The sequence below is a fragment of the Python bivittatus genome, unplaced genomic scaffold (genome assembly GCF_059951505.1).
Source record: "Python bivittatus isolate LINGU-HERP-01145 unplaced genomic scaffold, Pbiv_v1 ctg000850_np1212, whole genome shotgun sequence".
NCBI lineage: Eukaryota > Metazoa > Chordata > Lepidosauria > Squamata > Pythonidae > Python > Python bivittatus.
In genome coordinates this window covers 44,047,859-44,068,313 of record NW_028277112.1, presented here as the reverse complement: position 1 = coordinate 44,068,313, position 20,455 = coordinate 44,047,859, and the positions used below count along the sequence as shown (strand labels likewise).

At 42.4% G+C, this 20,455-nt stretch overlaps 1 protein-coding gene across 7 annotated transcripts in view; it reads right to left on the bottom strand.

Annotated features, from left to right (window-relative positions):
- The window catches only part of KDM4C (lysine demethylase 4C), a 254,503-nt gene that overhangs the window by 8,055 nt on the left and 225,993 nt on the right, over positions 1-20,455 (bottom strand). For 6 of the 7 annotated variants that reach the window (XM_088129849.1, XM_088129852.1, XM_088129847.1 and 3 more), the window contains one exon: positions 3,354-3,473. In XM_088129849.1, coding sequence (XP_087985975.1) covers positions 3,354-3,473 — 120 coding nt within the window. Of the gene's footprint in view, positions 1-3,353; positions 3,495-20,455 lie in introns of those variants that run through there. The other variant, XM_088129854.1, reaches the window with a different exon arrangement.

Below are 20,455 nucleotides of genomic sequence, written 5' to 3'. Positions count from 1 at the left end.
ATGGTGATCTGACCATATACAATTATTTTGTTTTCCTAACCAAATTAATTTTTTTTAAAAAACTTCAAAGATCCTATCAAATGAATTACATTTTATAAAAAATGCAGACATGAAAAATTTGTACAGAAAAATGTAACCCTATTCAAATTTAGTTAACACATATGTGAGAAGGATGATTGAAATTATACTGACCAGCTCTGCTCCTAACCTCCACCTAATGTTCATGTATTAGTCAGCAATTTTAGATAGAGCATATGCATGTAATACTTGCAGCCAACTTAATTTTTTTATTATTTAGTGTTGCATTTTGTCCCATCTTATATACAACACAGCACAAACAGGGGTCTCTCATCCATACATCAACCTGATGAGATACAATGACCTGAGAAAAAGTGAGTGGCCTAAAGTCAGCTCGGTAGTCAAATGAGATTTGAACCTGGTTCTCCTTAGCTGAATACACTATACTAGCTATCCTCTAGTAAACTACATTTTGTGTGTGTGTGTGTGTGTGTGCGTGTGCGTGCATGCGTGCACCTTTGAGTCAGTGTTGACTCCTGGTGACTGTCTGGACTAGTCCCTGCACTTTTCTTGGCAAGATTTTCAGAAGTGGTTTGCCATTGCCTTCTTTCCAGGGCTGAGAGAGAGTGAGTGGCCCAAGGTCACCCAGCTGTGATTAGAACCCACAGTCTCCCACTTTCTCCCACTTAATCACTACACCAAACTGGGTCTCAGATAAGCTACAATATCATTCATTATGTTCTCTCTGATTTCAGAGAAAACGATTAGATGGACCTGTGTTTTTCTGGATTTCTTTCAGAGTTATTAGAAGCTATTAGTAAACTCAGTTTTAAAAAGTTAATTATGGCTAATATATATATGGAAAAAACAGAAGCAGCTATAGTAATCTGGAGTAAGCCATCTTGCTCTATATTTTTAGCCTTTCCATTAAGGATTCAGTCATGGGTGTGCCACTCCTGTTACTTAAAAATCAAATTGGAAAACATTCCCAAATTGTTGAGTTCTAATAACAAGCAACGGTTATTCAGCTGGGTTTAATATGGAGAATGTCAATAGATTATTTCCAATGAGTCCAAATCTGAACTAGGCTTTACTTGCATCTGTAGATCAACAAGTTTGTCAATCACTATCCATATTAATTGGTATCAGCCTCAAGAGACATACACACATAATAATACAAACCCACTACTGCAATATCATATCAGATACATTTGCTATTTAGCTCTCTCCATTTCATTTTGTTGCATTAGAACATAATTAATTAGTGGTTTAATTGGAATTTCTGGAAAGTATTTGATTAGGTACACAGAAATTTAGTCACTGTCATAAGCTCACACATGCCAAAGGATCATGTAAGCAAAATGATAATGAGCTAAAGTTTGGGCTTATATTTTTACTAAAAAATACAACTCTCTACCTTTCTGACAGTCATGGCAGACATGTTTCCAAAAGTCATTAAAGTTTCTTAAATATATTCTTTTAATCCTATAGCAACTAGAATCTACATGTTTTGACAATTTACTTATATGGGCTGCACAGATGTGTAAAAAAAAAAACCAACTTCCTTGGGCATTTAACACTAAAATACTGACAGTATTATGATTTTTATTACACTAATATATTATACCGATACAATTATATCATACAAGTAGCAGTATATATTATACCAGCATTGATTATACTAGCTGGTATCGATAACCTTCTTCCCAAAAATCACCAGTACAATTATCTTGAAAAGATAATTATTTTTAATGATCTTCAATTATCTTGAAAAGAAAAGCAGCAGCAGTGCCAGTATGGAGAGAACTGAGTAACCTGGGCCATCCTAAAGAGATTATTTTAATTATAAGAGCCATTATAAGAACCATAAACATTAAGTACCTGATTTGGGGGTGGGGGGTTACCCCTTTTCCCTCTCCCCTCGTTTTTTTTAGATTAGTAGTCTAAAAAACATGCCAACAGAATATGAGCATTGTTGTTATTGTTACTATTAATATTCTGTAAGCCTGATAAGATGCTTCTCAGAGACTTAAAAATGTTTAAAAAATGAATGCTTTGAATAAATAATAAATAATAAATGGCCTTGTAGCTACTATTATGCCTGTGATAGCATAAAACCCATGTTTATCTAAGACAATGGTAAGAGGTGTTAGAGGACAGTCCAGGAAAAGTTTTACAGAGCTGAAACTTCTGGATTGCGTTCAAAAAAGTAATAGGTTTTGGATCCAGGAGAACTAAAGTTGATTTCATTAAAGTTAAATACAGTTCACAGAATTACTAACCAATCATATATTTATTATACATTACAAGTTAAAGTGTGCTAATACATTTTGGAGGTGATTTGGGGCTTATTCAAAGGATGATTCTGAATGTAGACTACATTTTATCTTATTAGATGTTCTATGTATTTTTTAAGCAGAATAGTAGAATAAAACTATTTGCATAAGTAATATAACAATATCTCAAAACTAGTAAAACTACTGTGTTGTATGTATGCTACCTGCTGTAATTTGAACTAAAGGGATAAGATGCCATTCATCAGAGGAGACCATTGTAACTGGCACAAAGTTCTTCCAAATGTTTAGTAATATACTGCTATTGAAGGCAATCTTAAAACCCTGAATCTGTGACAGGAAAAATATTACTGTATAGTCCTACTGGTTTAAGGTGAAGCATGCGCCCAGTTCCTACAATGTTTAACTGTGTCAACAAAAGGGTTAGTGTGTTGTAAGAACACGAGAATGGGTTTAATTTACCCAGGAGGTTAGGTTTAGTTCTGAACAGATCGAGCTATGGAGTCTGAAAGTGGGACATTTCTAGGCACTTGGTTTTTAAAACTGTGTTGGTTTACAGCCAAATTCCATTGACACATGGACAAAGGGATGAAAAATTAACAGAAATGGGTAGGAGCTAGGCAAAACTCATCTGAATCTGCTTTAGAATTTTGGGCTGAATATCTGAATATTATAAATTAGAATAAATTTCTCTGGCTTATTGATGTTGAATATTTTCTGCATGAGGAAGACTATTTTTCCTACCACGGCAAGCAAGAAACTGTGCTACTTTAAACAGAAGTGAAGCTAGAAAATTCTTGCCATTGGACATGAATACATAAAATTGCAAATTCGGGATAACATCATAGTATAGCATATTATTTCATAAAAGCAGAAAGTGGGGGGGGGTGTCTTAGGGATCATCTATTTCAATCTGCTGCTCAGTGATTGTTCTAGCCCCATTCTCTAGAGCTACAAAAACAAGTTTACCAGGAATAGTTGCTACTATCAACATAATCCTAAACATATAATGAGCATCTGGGAGTAGTAAATGAAACTTACATTGTACATATAAGCTACATTAGTTCCAAGATATTTTGCACCATAAAGTTTTCCATCTGACCATTTTACTTGAACAACCTCTCCCTCTGCAGGTGGGCCAAACTTCAGGCAGTCTCTGCTCTATTTGAAAACAAAACAAAACTATGTTCAGTCAGTAAGCAAAAGGATAACATTTGAAAAACTCAGGACATGAGAAGAGACTCTTGTTTTTATCATGATAACTTGCACTCTTCAATTCTTCTCTGAAAAAAAAAATCTATTCCAAGCAGCACATATGAAAAGTCAAAAGAACACACAGATATTGGTGATTATGTATGAAAATGTAATCTAAGGCACAGATATTGTCACCGAAAGCCTTGTCACACAGTACAGGGCACGAGGGAGGGGAATATGGTTACAGAGAAGATTTCTCCTTACAGCTAACAAAATGTATTTGCTCAGAATCTCGGAGAGAAAGTAGCACTCAGACCATTCTACTTTGTGAAATATTTATATTCCCTATTACTTATTTTGTATCTATATCTTTCTCATGATTGTTTTGAAGAGCGTGTAAAAATATTTCTCCTCACAAGACATTTGCAGAGTAGATTAGGAATAAAGTAAGCTTTATTTGAAAACCTGGATCTCCTACATTTAGACAAGAAAGGCTCTCTCTCTATTTTCATATTAAGTGTCTCCCATAAACATGAAGGTAGAAGACAAACAAAATTCAACCAACAGATCTATCTTCATAAATTTCAGAAGCAGATTTTAAATATTTCAAAAATGTTCCAAATCCCTTGACATCATGTTCAAGATAGTGTAAAATTAGAATTAATATTGCATTACTACTCAGTGCAGGAAATTTCAATACAGTAAAAACTATCTCAGTTCCCCCAGAAGAAATACAGGGAGATTGGTTCCTTTAAGATGACTCTTAAAATAAAGACATATGCTCAAAATATGTCAAAAGAACAAGTGACTGGGAGATAGTATTTTACTCTGTGCTTAAGCTAAGAACTTTTTCTTCTCCTCAGTACATTTTTATTTCATAATTATTTCAGGAGTAACAGATATAACAAGACCATAGCAACATAAGTTGACATGTGAATATATGTGCCTTTTGACATCCACCATGAACTTGTATTGAAGAAAAATTCCATAATGTCATTGTTAAAGATCACATCCCTGGTTTTCAGTGTCCACCCAAACACCTACATTAATTGAAATGACCTATAATTTCAATAGTTAAAAGAAAGCCTTGGTGGGTAGAGAGGGGAGAAGTACTTATCTTGAAACAAAGGGGAAATAATGCTGGGATAAAAAACAAATATGAGAAAATATGAGAAACAAACAGTAAAAATAACATCTTTTACCAAATAGTAATGAACTGTGGTACACAAATAGCTGTGAGTAAGGCTGCTTATGAGTAGTGGCCAATCATGCCCAGATAATTTTATTATATCTGATACATTATAGCAAGATTTTCACTAAATATTAGACACTATAAAATCAGCTTCCTCTGTAGCTATTGGTCAGCTAACTACAGTTTAGTTACTTTTCAGTAAATCCCTTCTCCAGGCTAGGCATATGACAAACTAATGTAAAACACTAGGCAAACTAGCAAACATATTAGGAGAACCTAATTCACTGAATCAGGATTCAGTGACTATGTATTTTGGGTTTTTTTAAATAATAATTTTATTAAACATTACAATTAAAGAGATAAAAACTAATACAAATTAAAAAGTAAAAGGATAAAAAGAAAAAATAGAAAATGCAGAAAAGAAAAAAATATAGAAAAATAGAAAAGAAAGAAAAAATAAGAATATAGTGAAGAAAAAGAAAATAAATATATAAAGAAATGACTTCCCCCTTCATCACAAGTATAAACAATTTTAGTAACTTATCACCTTCTCTTAAAATACAACAAATGATCTCTTCTTCCCACATCCCATCTCTTATCTATAAACAAATCCTTAAAGCCTCGTAGTTCAGTCCTGGTCAGCAAAAGGCCATTAAGGGTTAGCAGAAATAACAACATATCTGTTTTAAACTTGATCAAATAAACCAACTTTATATTCCTTCCTTTTACTTTTAACAATCTTGATTTTTAGTTCCTTCAAATACTGTCCTAGAACGTGATTTCTTTTAATTTTTTTCTTTGTCCCATCTCACAAATTCTTCAAAGCTTTAACAAGTTTCTTTTGTAAATCCAATATAGGAAAGTTATCCAGATCACTCTTTTGGTTTGTTATTTGTATATCCCTTTTAATTATTAAGACATCACCCGGTTTCATTTGTATATCCAATGTAGCATCTTTTTCCATATCCTTCTTGTAATCTGTCATTTTTAAATCCACTTTCAAATCAGTCTCAGTCTTGTCCAGTAAAACTTGTTCCTCTTCCATAGCATCTTTTAAACACAGTCTATCTATAATGGCAGACACTCTTAAAGTTAACTTCTGGATCCATTGTTCACAAGTATCCCTCAATACATTCAATGTTAAAGTATTTTGCTCCATTCTGTATTAGTAAGTCAAATGTAAGTGTTCTTCTTTAATTGTAATCTTTAGTTCCTAATGGTTCCCTCTAGTGTCCAATCTTCAAAGTCCCATCCTATCATGTGTGTGTGTGTGTGTGTGTTTTAAGAATTCAAAACAACAGCATTTTCCCACAGGAGGGATTCTTATAATTAATTTCAAAATCTTATTTCAAATCCATCTGGACCCTTAGTCCATATTTAACTTCTAATCACCCTTTTGCTGTTTATTCAAAAAAGTTTTTGTTTTTGTTTTAGTCCTAACCCTAACCCTTAAACTTGTATTTAAAACTTCTTTCGCTAAGGATTGAAGGAAACTCATCTAGTGCTATAAAAAACTTGTTGATCCAAAGGTTCCTAACAGCTGAAAAGCAGTTAAGAAGCAATTTTCCGAAAGTGATTAAGAAATGAGGCTCGGCGAACCTTATGTCCATATAAGCTGTATTTTGGCTGTGAGCTTGGTTGAAATCCCTCAACTCCCAGCCACTCAACTCATGAACTGACCACAAACATCTCAGTTCCTGCAGTCTACTCATGAGGAGCAGCTGTCCAGAGTACAAATGGGCAATCTCATGATCTCCTTTTTCTGGAGAGACTTTGCCAGCCAGAATTCACCATCTGGCTGCCAATCTCTGCTGCAATGCCATCTCCACTCCTTCAGGGATGTCTAGTTTGCCATGAATCTTCACTACAAAGTCATCCAGTGACTATGTATTTTACATGCAAAAGATCCAGCTGAATCTCTACCACCTCAAACAGAGCTAGGAAGACTCTTGTCTGAAACTTGGGGAGCTTTTGCTAGTCAATATATAGATAACATTGAGTTATAAATGATTTGAGAGAAAAGCAGTTTCCTATATTCTAGAATGAATAAAGACAGAAAGTTAGATATCTGATATTACATATTTAATGAAAAAGGAACTTCAATATGTAGAAATACAACATAAGATTTCAGTGCAGCACACTTGTACTTAAAATTGCTATAGTGGATTTCATTCATATAAATTAATAGCAAAGTGAACAAAATGAACAGAGTTAATTGGAGTTGGGCAGCTAATAAATTTAAATAAATAAACAAAAAATAATAATATAAACAAGAATGAATACATATTCATATCAGAAGGAAATAATAGCACAGATGTATTATTATTATTATTGTATTATATTGTAATACTGGATTGTATTAGATTGTAACTGATGGGAAAAAAAAGAATGCTTCTCCCATTTAAAAGAAAGGAAGACCATTATTACTAATCTATTGTTTTAAAAATTAATTCTATATTCCAATACAAAGAGAAGATTCACACACCCAAGAGGGCAACAAAACAAGAGTAAACTGAAATATTTACATTTTAGTGTTGCAGGATGATGTACAAGTATTGAGAAAAATTGCCATTCTTTGCTTTATTGAAACTGCTGGAAAACAGCGTTTACATAGTAGTGTTTGTTAATGGTTCTTAAAACTTTTGTAATCAGACGTATTTGGGGTGTATAGTAAAACCTAGTGCCCCAGTGATAGATTCAGCCAAGATTAAAATCAACATATGTATTAAATATTTAGGCATTAGGGATCCCAGTTGTAGCACAGCATTGTTGTATAAATGGACATAGTCACAGCTTTCTGTACTAATCTTGCCTGAACATCTGGACCTTGCATCTCACTAACACCATTGCATGTTTACCCTGTGAAACTCTTTATATCAAGGTGAAGAAAATCAAGTCACATCTTGATGTTAAAACTCTTTTTTGCACATGATTACGGTGTTCATTTCTATAAATGGCTGTACAATGGGGCTTTGAAATAGATAAGAAGGTTGATATGTTATTTTGCTAGAGAGATATCTAAAGTTTCTTATTCTAGTGGAGTTGAGCCACCAGCATATACTGTTGATTAATATAGAAATACTGAGTTTTTTATGTGTAGGTGTGCATATGCATATGTATATGCGTGTATACTGATGTGTCTGTGTAAAAATATATGTATTTATGTGTAGGCATATATGTGTGTGTGTGTGTGTGTGTGTGTGTGTGTTCCAAATACACAAGCCAACCATAGTTGTAAATGTCATATAATTTCTTTTGCACTAGATATAGCTAAGGGAAGATGATGAAAAAAAAGTTTTACTGTATAGCTTCACTCAGAAAGAATGAAAAACTGCACACTCCTTCAGTTTAAAATCCCATTGCTCTAGAACAGTTCTTCCAGTTCTAATGAGATAACTTCCCAGTAAATGAGGTGCAGATGGCAGACACAGTGCTTAATTTGGCAGTGCATTATGTGTCAGGTTCGGCCAGCACGGGGCTTCAGGGAAGCTCGCAGCCAGACCACGCGGAATCCACCGGCGGTAGCTAGCGGGGAAAAGAGGAACTGAAAGCGCCGCTAGTTAACGGGCCACCTGCGCCCAGCCAAACAGGAAAACCGCAGCGGAAGCTTTTAACTATAAACTGATAACGGCGCGAGCCAACAATGAACGGGGCCGCAGGCAGCGAAACAAGATCGCAACGCAGCACAGAACCCTCGGGCTTGCACGTAACGGGGAGGGACCAACCCAGCCGGAGGGGAACTGGCAATCAAGGACAATGGACCCTGACCGAACCTGCCATCATGGACAATCAAGGGGGATTATTGGGGGGCCGATAATCCGCAGCAGCAACGTGATCGCGGGGCGGGAAAAAAGCGCGGGAAGGGGGGAATATAACAAGTGATGCAATTGTACCAAGCCAGTCCTGGCTTTGCTTGTGACTACTACGTTACGCATAAGTAAACCTTCTTTGTGAACCACACGTGTCACGAGAGTTTCTCTGTCGAACGGGGCAAACCTTACATAAAGCCAGGACTCACCGTTAGCGCTACCCGGTACCACCGAGGAGCGTTTCCCTTTCCAATACAGGCATGACCAGCGACAAGGAATCCGCGGGTCAGCTGGAGCACGAGGGGCCCAGGCTCGAGGAGGGACGGTCAGAGCCACCCGGGGGCGACGGGACAGCGACCAGGACCGGGCGCCCTCCAGCCGAGCGGTGGTCGATGTGCGTGAACCAAGGGCCAGACGGTTCAGGCGTCACGATGACCCGAGGTTCAGGGTCCCGGAACCGCGAGTGGGACGAGAAGTTCACGCGACTAGAGGAGAGAGTCGAGCGGCGCCTAGACGCCATGAAGGCGATGCTCCAGACCCTGCTACAGAGAGTGGGACCATCGGCAGTGAGCGATGGGGCGAGCAACGGGGGTGGTGGTCCGGCACCCCAGCCAGCACCGCCCACGATGCCCCGGTCGGTGGACCGACGGGCGGCAGACGCCCTGAGACTTCGAGGCATCACTGGGAAGTTCTCAGGGGACCCTGAACAGCTGCCGCATTTTTTGACGCACGTTAGGGGGTTCATGCAGAGGGGTGGTCACCTATTCGCTAGGGACGAGGATAGAGTATCCTACGTGGCCGAGCTGCTAGATGGCCAAGCAGCTAGCTGGGTGATCGGACTATATGACGCCAACGCGGCGGAACTACGGAGTTTCCCGGACTTCATGCAGGCGCTCCGGGACAGATTCGAGGACACATTGAGCGCCAAGCGGGCGGAGGACGACATCCTGCAGTTCAGACAGCGGGGCAAGTCGGTATCGGAGTACGCCCTGGAGTTCCGGAGGTTGGCAGAGAAGCTCACGGACTGGCCGGAGTCCCTGAGGATGAAGTATTTTAAGAGGGGGCTCAATCCAGAGATCCTGGAGCGGGCACTGGGACGGGACGACCCGTCCACAGTGAAAGATTGGATCTGGCTGGCCGGAACGGCGGAATCGGCATGGCGGCAGATCCAACAAAGCGCGAGGCGACGGGACCAGATGAGGGACCAGCCGAGGGAGAGAACCCCCGAGGAAAGGCGGAGCAGTCGGCGGCAGTCCACTGGGGGGCGAGAGGCGACCAGAGCCCCGAACCTGTGCTTCCGGTGCGGAGCCAGAGGCCACCGAGCGGCGCAGTGCCCAACGGAGCGGGAAGGAGCCTCACCACGGCCCGAAGTCAAGCCCCCGCGTGCGACCGGGAAAAGGGCCGGCGACCGACCGCGGAAGGGGGCAGTGGCGGCGGTGACCGAAAAAGGACGTGGGGGGTGGTTGACCCCGGAGACGGCGTCCTCCAGAGAGGACTCGGAGCCGGCAGGAAACGAGGCGCGCTCGCACTAAACGGCGTCCCAGTGCGAGCAGGGGAGTCGAGGCGCGCGGACCCAATCGGAGATGAGGACTGCCCTCCGTTCCGGGTGAGAATACACATCCGGGGGGTGAGATCCGGAGGGGAGGCACAGCTGCGGGCGCTACTGGATTCAGGCTGCACCCACTGCTTGATGCACCCAGCTGTGGTCTCGGGGCTCGGACTACAGCTGAGGCGTCTCCGGGAGCCCATTGCATTCAGCCAGCTAGACGGCACGCTGGCGGGGGGGGCCAGCTCAGTATTACACCGAGCCGGTCCAGATGACGATCGGGAGTCACCGGGAAGAACTAAGATTTGTGGTGGTCCCGGTGGCCAACTACGCGGTGGTACTCGGCTTGGCGTGGCTGCGGCGACGGAACCCACGGGTCGACTGGACGGCGGAGGCAGTGCGGTTCGGGGTCGACAGACCGGAGAAGTGCGAGAGCAGAGGGGACCGAGCCGTGGAGACGGGTGCGGCCGCAACAACAGACGGGCAAGTGGAGGATCCGAGACCCCGGGAGACGGGGCGAGAGCAGACGGAGCCTGAGACCCGGGCGGCAACAGCAGCAGCAGCACCGGGACCCCGGAGACTCGCAACGATCCCGAGGCATGGGGAGGCAGCAGCGACTGGCGAGACAACTGCAAAGCGAGAGGCAGGGTCCGGGGAACCCATGACGGGTGGCGGAATCCCGAGGCAGTATCGAGACCTGGCGGCAGCGTTCAGGGAGAAGGAGTCCGACCAGTTCCCTCCACACCGGCCCAGTGATTGCGCCATCGAGTTAGAGCCAGGGGCGACTCTGCCTAAGCCGAAAATGTACTCCCTGTCAAGGAGGGAGATGGGGGCTCTGCGGGAGTTCATAGACAAGAACCTAGCGCGGGGATCATCCAACCCGCGAAGTCACCATTAGCGGCCCCGGTACTATTCCGGGAGAAGAAGGATGGCTCGCTCCGAATGTGCGTGGACTACCGGGGGCTGAACGCAATCAGCACCGAGTACAAATACCCCCTCCCCTTGATGAAGGACTTGATGTCGCACCTGTCTAAGGGGAGGGTGTTCACAAAACTGGACTTGCGCGAAGCTTACTTCAGGGTCAGGATCCGCGCTAAAGATGAGTGGAAAACGGCGTTCAACACGCCGCTCGGAAGCTACCAATTTTCCGTGATGCCGTTCGGATTAAAAGGGGCCCCGGGGGTATTTATGCAACTAATAAATGAGGTGCTGCACGACCTACTCTACCGGGGCGTCCTGGTCTACCTGGACGACATCCTCATCTACACCGAAACCCTGGCGGAGCACGTGAGCCTGGTGCGCACGGTGCTCCAGAGACTGCTGAAGGCACAGCTGTACGCGAAGCTATCGAAATGCGAGTTCCATCGAGAGCAACTAGACTACCTCGGCTACCGAATATCCAGCCGGGGAATTGAGATGGACCCGGCGAAGGTAAAGGATGTCCTGGGCTGGGAAGCGCCGCGAACCCGGAGGCAACTTCAAAGCTTCCTAGGGTTTGCGAACTTCTATAGACAGTTTATCCCGAACTTCGCCCAAATCGCCCTTCCCCTAACAGACCTGCTAAAAACCAAGGGCACTGGAAAACCCCCCAAGCCCAGCATGACACTTGCGTGGACTGCAGAATGCCAGGGGGTGTTTGAGGAGCTAAAACGGCGGTTCACAGAGGAGCCGATCCTGCGCCATCCCGACCCAGATCGGTGGTTTATAATCCAAGTAGATGCGTTAGACGTGGCAACGGGGGCAGTCCTGCTCCAGCCCAGCCCGGAGGGGGCCATCCACCCATGCGCCTACGCCTCCCGCAAATTCACCGAGACGGAGAGGAGGTGGATGGTGTGGGAGAAAGAGGCGTACGCAGTCAAGTGGGCACTGGCCACGTGGAGGCATCTACTGGAGGGGGCAGCTGAACCATTTGAGGTGTGGACGGACCATAAGAACCTCGAGGCCCTGAAGACCCCGCGTAAGCTATCCCCCAAACAGGCGCGGTGGTCCCAATACTTCGGGAGGTTCAGGTTCACCCTAAAACACATCCCCGGGAAGCGCAACTTCCTAGCCGATGGACTGTCTCGCATGCCCCAGCACGCCAGCCTACGGGAGGAGATCGTGGACTCCATCATCCCTGCCAGCAGACTGGCTGCAAAGGCGGTGACCCAGAGCCAGACCAAGGGGGAGCAACGGGACGCGGCACCTGAAGTAAGGCAAGGGTTCGCGGAGGTGGCGGAGCGGGACGCTTGGCTCAAGCAGAACCGAGAGGCACTAACCAGCCAAGAGGGGTTGTGGTGGCACGAAGGAAAGCTGTACGTGCCTGAGGGTTGCCGACGGGAGGTCATGGAAAGAGCCCACGACAGCCGGAGCGCGGGGCATTACGGCTTCGTGAAGACGCTCCACTTAATTCGGCGGCAGTTCTGGTGGCCCACGCTCCGTAAGGACGTGGAGGCGTACTCGGGGGGTTGCCCGGTGTGCGCGACGGCGAAAGGGGCCAAAGGCAAGCCTAGAGGGCTACTCCAGTCGGTAGCGGAACCCGACGGCCCATGGCAAGAGATCGCCATGGACTTCATAGTAGAGCTCCCGGAGAGTAAGGGGAAGACCGCCATTTGGGTGGTTACGGACTTATTCTCCAAACAAGCGCACTTTGTAGCGTGCCGGCGAGTCCCCACGGCAGAGGGGTTGGCGAGACTATTCGTGCAACATGTTTACCGGCTCCACGGCGCGCCCCGATGGGTCGTCAGCGATCGGGGCGGCAACTTCATCGCGCGGTTCTGGAGGGAGTTCCTGAAGCGGGTGGGGACGAAGCAAGCCCTTTCTTCTGCGGCGCACCCGCAGACGGACGGAGCCACGGAACGCCTGAACAGGGGGCTCGAACAGTACCTGCGCTGCTACGTGGGGCACCAACAGGACGATTGGGCGGAGCTACTACCATTCGCGGAGGTGGCATACAACAACGCCGTCCACAAGAGTACCGGGTTCTCTCCGTTCAAAGTAGCCACCAGGAGAGACTTCGTCCCCATGCCGGAGTTGCCTCAGCCGGAATCCCAGATCAACTCCCTGGACGCCTGGTTCGCCCAAATCGACGCGACCCGGCGAGCGGCGCACGCGGCATTGCAAAGAGCCAAAGCCGACTACAAGAAACACGTGGACCGCAAGAGGCTCCCCGAGGAGCAGTGGAAAGTGGGGGACCAGGTGTATCTGTCAACCAAAAACCTAAAGACGCACCAGGCATCGAAAAAACTCAGCCCGAGGTTTGTGGGGCCGTTCCCCATTGCAGAGGTCATCAATCCAGTAACCGTCAGGCTGACGCTCCCGAAAAGCCTCGGGAAGATCCACCCGGTGTTCCATTGCAGCCTGCTAAAGCTGCACCAGCCGGGGAACGCCTGGCACAAGGCAGAGGGAGTGCCACCACCCATCATGGTCGGGGGGGAGCAGCATTTCGAGATCAACCAGATACTGGACGCCAGGAGGCACAAGGGGCATGTCCAGCTCCTAGTGCAATGGAAACATTTTCCCAAGTCCCACAGCGAATGGGTGAGTAAAACCCACATAAGGGCGCCGGACCTAGTGCGGGACTTTTACAATAAATATCCCGGGAAACCGAAATAGAACCAGGGGGGGAGTTGTCTTCAGGGGGGCGGTATGTCAGGTTCGGCCAGCACGGGGCTTCAGGGAAGCTCGCAGCCAGACCACGTGGAATCCACCAGCGGTAGCTAGCGGGGAAAAGAGGAACTGAAAGCGCCGCTAGTTAACGGGCCACCTGCGCCCAGCCAAACAGGAAAACCGCAGCGGAAGCTTTTAACTATAAACTGATAACGGCGCGAGCCAACAATGAACGGGGCCGCAGGCAGCGAAACAAGATCGCAACGCAGCACAGAACCCTCGGGCTTGCACGTAACGGGGAGGGACCAACCCAGCCGGAGGGGAACTGGCAATCAAGGACAATGGACCCTGACCGAACCTGCCATCATGGACAATCAAGGGGGATTATTGGGGGGCCGATAATCCGCAGCAGCAACGTGATCGCGGGGCGGGAAAAAAGCGCGGGAAGGGGGGAATATAACAAGTGATGCAATTGTACCAAGCCAGTCCTGGCTTTGCTTGTGACTACTACGTTACGCATAAGTAAACCTTCTTTGTGAACCACACGTGTCCCGAGAGTTTCTCTGTCGAACGGGGCAAACCTTACATTATGAACCCACAGCTGTAGATTTCCTCTGATGTTCCCTCCTACTGTCAGAATCCTACTGCAGAAACAAGAGATTTCAGAATAGCTTTTTCACTGCAGTGCCATAATGAACTTTGCTTTGCTTTGCTTTTCCTCATTGACCTAGGCAGTCTGCCTCTTTCACTCTTTTTTCCCATAGTGGATCCCCTACAACATGTGAGCAACTTCTTGATGGCTTGGAGACTGCAACTCCACTTCTTGATCTGATAGTGGCTGTAGGAGTTTTTCCACAGAGATATTAATGGCATTAGAAGCGGGGGAGCCTTTTAAAATGGATTTGGTGGAGGGTGTTTAAGTGCAAATGATATTATATCTCCTATAGGCCTGTTATGCTCATTTCCATCTTATCTTGCCAATTTGTCCCAAATATTGCACAGTCACAATTTGACTATCATGCAGTTGAATTCTGAGTTAATCTGGGGGAGCACAAATGAAGTGCTGGGGGAAAAGGTGCCCCATTAATCATGCAATGTCCATTTCTGCCTTATGGGCTTCTGATGGATAGAAGAGGACAGAAGTATTTTTTGTTCTTCACTTTATTCCTGATTATCTCTACTGCTCATAGTAGAGCAATCTATCAAGATCTCTAAGTCATTATAGTTAAAAGGAAGGTCCATTTCAGAAGGAAAATATCAGATACTAGGGACAAATGACAATACATTGCTATTCATTTCTCTGTGAGATTCCAAAGGCATCTGGCTGACTCCTGCTGAAAACAAAATGCTGGACAAGACAGACCTTTAGTCTGATACATTAAGACAGTTATAGAATTATTTTTGTCCCATTATGAACACTGGGGTTTTTCACTGTTATATTGTAAGAAACATTTTTGAAGGCCAGCAAAATGCCTACATTTTCCATGGCCTATAAGAAAGTAGATATAAACCTGTAAAGCTAAGTAGGGTTTTTAACCACTTATTTATTTATTTATTTATTTATTTATTTATTTATTTATTTATTTATTTAGTGAAAACTTTGGTTTTGCTTTCTTAGTTTTGAGTCTTGCTCAGCTGACATATCCCAGACAGGAAACTCTTCCCATCCACCTTCTATCTTTCACAAAATGTACAAGGTATGCTGAATTCTAATTTCAGAGACCAATTCTTCCTGAATGGTTAAAACTGTGGAAACAAAACTGATCTCTTGAATATACTTTCAGACAGACTTTGAATACTAGGAACATACTTACCAGAAAAAAAAATCTCCCAACTATTCAAATGTCACAACACAGAAACTGCTAGTTCAATATATACCACTTATCTTAACATCATGTTTGCTCTTCAAAATGAGAAGTCTCAAATTACTTAATAATCAGAACATGCCAATGCATTCTTAAAAAGCTGTATGATTTCAACCACAACATCAACAAAAAACACATGCTGAGTGAAAACACCATTAATAAATTGGGGGTTCTCAAACTTTCCAGTGCCATGAACCACTACAATTTCAAACAGGACTGACTTGTCTCACCATCTTGGCAGCAAGAATTCAGAAGTCTGTTCTAAATAGTACAATTTAATTAATGTTAAATTGAAAACCTTGAGAAATGCAGTGATTTGAGGGGGTAAGACTAATGAAAAAAATCTTCTATATAAAGAATTCCCTTTGAACTAGATGGCATTTCTGGATAAAAAATGCTAGAAAATGCGGTCCTACATGCTATCCTTAGAGAACTGAAGACATAAAGAAAAATAGCTTGATATCCCTCTTGAGTGTAGACAGTGAAATTATGAGAGATTATAGAGAACTTTTTTCTTTCTTTAACCATTTCCCCACTTTTTAACATTGTTAAGATGATGCATACTTAAATAATTAAATACTGTAAGCTCATCTATAATCCTTAAGTCACTGGCCAAGCTTCTGTGTAGTCCTGGGTTGATGTAATACAATTTTATTTCCAGAGTCTTACTGAACTAAACAGGCACAGTTCATCCATAAGATATGATTAGAGCATATCAACTTCTATTAATAAGGAAACCATTAAAGTTAAATTCTTCATTAGGTATTAAATTCCAGTATTTCCTGTACAATTAGAGCAGCTAAGCCAAAGACTTCCATTTTTCCCACTCTGCCCAGAAATACTGGAGTGTGATTCTCTCAGGGCTGTGGCTTTCCTGAATAAGCAAAGCCTGCTTCCTATCACACCCCTCTGAACTTTCCTTCTGCACTGCTGAAACAAACAGGACAATGTTTTGACTTAGCTGCTCTAATACGTACGCCAAACCAATTCTCACAAGCCAGATCAAATCAGGAATAGTTACCATTTGGCTCTGAATGGAAATGGGATTTATGCAATATTAGATTTATATCCCATCTTGTACAACTCAAGGTGGCATAAACCAGTGTTTCCCAACCTCAGCAACTGTAAGATGTGTGGACTTCAACTCCCAGAATTCTGGGAGTTGAAGTCCACACATCTTAATATTGTTTAGGTGAGGAAACGCTGGCATAAACCACCCTGCAAGGTGGGTTGGGCTGAGAGATAGTAAGTGGCCAAAAGTTACCCAGCCAGTTGTCACGCCTAAAGGCAGACCACAACTCACAGACTCTCAATTTCTAGTCCAGCGCCTTAACACTACATCAAACTGGCTCTCGTATCAGTAAGTCTATACAACTAAAGCTCTAAATGCAAGCTGGTCTTTTCCTTTGTTCATACCCTGAAACCCGGGTATGAGTGATAGCGCTTTCCTAAAAAACAGGACTGATGCAATTGTTGTTAAAAATTCAATTCCAACAAATTTATTACAGAAACTGGCATATTGCAATTTATTTACTCATACTATTAAAATTCTGTAAGTTTGACTGAATTGCAAACTGGATTCTTGCACTGAGCAGGGCTTTAGATTTTATGGCTGAAATGGTGACTTCCAGCATTATGATTTTATGCATGTTCCCAGGCCTGGGGTTAATGTGGGTGTGATTTGTCAAGGCCCTGTCATATTATTTTTGTACTGTTTGTTGTTCTACTTGTTTTAGTCCTGGCTGCCTTGGTTTTAATTGTTTTCCTTTTTTAATGGATTTTGTATGCTGCCCAGAGTCTTCCAGAGTGGGTGGCCGTATTAAGTAGAATAAATTAAATTAAATTATAAATTATCTACAGCACAGAAGAAACAGTAAATTACTTGATTAATCTCTTTGAACAACTGCTGCTATATTTATACTGGCATCACATCAATCAGTTTATGCTGCTTAACATTGGGGAGGAGTGACAGGAGGCAAAAAATTAAAAGAAAGTAGAGAATTCCAATCTTAAATCATTATTCCTTATCAATTTATTTTTAATATGCAAATGATAGAAAGAAATAAAGTAAATGATAGCAGAACCAGAACAGTTTAAGATACCTTACAATATCTTTTTAGGCTGGTGGGCTCATTGGGAATTTTGAGAACACAAGATGTTCTCAATTGCTTTTGTAAAATGACTACTGAAAGGCCTTGCCCATTTTCAAAATGGCTACCATGAAGGACATAATACACTTATTAGAATGCCACCTGATGCTGCCTCCTGACCCATCTATCCTCTATGCAGCTTTGTTCCTTTTCTCAACGATTGATCCCACTTTCTAGGGCTACCATTCATGGACACAAAAAGATACAGACAATTCTTAATTCTGTGCTGCCATTTAGTGGTTGTCCAGATCTTTGCAGCCCAGATTTGGTAGCTCTAAGCTACCCATCATTTTAATTTTCTTAGAAAGCTTATGGGATCAATTTGGGATTCCTATGCATTCTTTGAAATAAAGATGATTCTGGATGCTACCGTTTTGCAACATGTCAGCTTCCTTTAAAACCAAAAAAATTTAGGCTGGACAGGGAACCTGGTAGATCACAAGAAAATTGTCCATGGGCATATGGCATCCTTGGGTGCTATGTGTAGGAATCCAGCCTTAACGCCTATCTTCTAATAGCTGAAGGGTACTTATTAAAAATTGAGGCATAGGTCACCTGATAATCTTTTCTTTCCATTCATTTCCAGAACAGAAGTACCTCATTCAGAGATTCCTCTGTGTGTGGCTAAAATGTATTCATAGCCATTTATTTCTCATAGTATACTAATTGCTCTCACAGCTAAATTTTGTACATTGATGTTATAAAGTATAAATTCATACATGTTTTTCCAAATCAACAAATGTATATATTTAGCTCTGAAAGAACTCCATGGAGCTGAGAACATTATTATTTTAAACAGTGTCTCAAGCTGTCTTGTTATTATATTGGCATGTTTGTTCAAATGTATGATCACAAAAAGGTCCCCAATTCTAATACAAAGAAAGCCAAAGATAGTAATTTTGATGTTTCATGAAATGTAGATGTATTTGAAAAAGGGAAAGTAGCCTTTAGAAAAAATTTTTGTCATATACTTTTGCTGTCACATATCTTTCTTTTTTCATGACTGGTGATGAATTTAAAGCATTGAAAGATGAAGCTTAATCATTGTCATTCTCATCTCGCTGAAGACTCTCTGGGGTATTCTATTGAATGGAAATAATTTCATTAGTGTCAGCATAATTATGTTAAGGTTTTGTGTATTAATATTGCTTTTTTAAAAAAGAGGAAAAAGTATCCCTACATTTTCATTCAGATTTTTTTTCAGATAAGAAAATATTCATTTTGGAAAAGATTGAGAGTCCAAAAACAAATACACATATATAAAAATAATTTGCTGCTGTGGATGATTTCTTTGGATTAGTAGAATTGAGTCACGTGGTAATACATCTTTTATTACTGTTATAGAGTGCTACAACCTGCTGGGTGAGTTTAACTGAACAATGCTATATATTCAGCAGAACTGTATTGTTTAACACAAATATATTGGATACTTTGGACCCCAGACAAAACAAAAATGTACACGCTTTTAGAAAAATTCTTCTAGGACTCCTGAAAATGCAAATTCATTCAAATAATGTGTCAGAATCAGAGTTTTATAAACTGAAATAGCAGCCTTTTATTTATACACACACAGAGAGAGAAAGAGAATATAGCTTCTCTCTCTCTCTCTCGGCTTTAAAAATCTAAATTTCCTAACTGGATTCCTGTTCTTAGAGTCTCCCAGGGAGAATTCCTTGACCATGGGACGGTGCCTCCCATTGGACCATGTACCAGGACCATACCTGGGTGTTTTGCCTGTTCACCCTTCTGCACCCACAAGGCTGACTAGGCAGGGGTAGGGTAGAGGCGAGAAGGAAAGAAATATATTAGGCTACTTCAGCTTCTGCTATGGAAAGGTGAGGACCATCTGCATACAAATAGTTTTCCCGTTGTTGCCACGAACAAAAATGTAATAGGCAAACAAAATGAGGAAAAGGACCCTAGGCAGACAGCCTAAGGTAAGACTACAAACTGTGAGATATAGCTCAAACCCTGACCTATTGGGTCAATAAGTAGAGATTGTCTAGGAAGCCTTTGTGGTTCCTCCTCCTGAAAGCGATGGTGTCCCCACCTAAATGTTCCACAGTCAGAGGCACTGTCCTAGGATCAAGAAGTGACCTCCAAAAAACATGTACATTTAACAGTGAAACATGGATTCCAATGCTATCTTAACTTGAATGCTGTCATAATAACTGTGATCAGGTAACCAGGTCTTAGCCAGTATATTGAATTCTATACAATAATTTCAACTCAAGTTCAAAGCATACTTAAGTTATCATACTCTAAACCAGCTTGATGGTCAGAAAAACCTGGAATTAAAATGCCACTTATGATTATGGCTATACTAGGGTGGGTTTCAATTCAAAGAGAATCCTGACTGTATTTATTTAATTTTAAAACAAACTGTTTTTAATTTATTTAACTAAAACATAAATTTATTTTAAGGGCAAGATCTCTCTCAATATGATAAAATATATACAAATGAGCACCAGTTATTAATAAAGCTAATAAAATAATGAAAAATCCAGCTTACAAGATGTTACTATTCAATGAATATTTGTACCAATCTAATCAAATACATTTTCAGGAAAAACTAAAGCAATTATATGGGTACTTTAAGACTCCCTTAAAGCTTGTAATAATGGTGCCAACTACTCTATTTAATGCTCAGATTATCAGCATCAAAAGTAAGCGCTGTTATCTATTCTTCATTGTGGTACCCAACTCTTAATTCTAGGAAAATAACTTTTTCCCTGAAACTCTTGGTTACTTCAGTATTCAGAAGGATCTTAAAAAAAAACAAAAACTACTGAAAGGCAC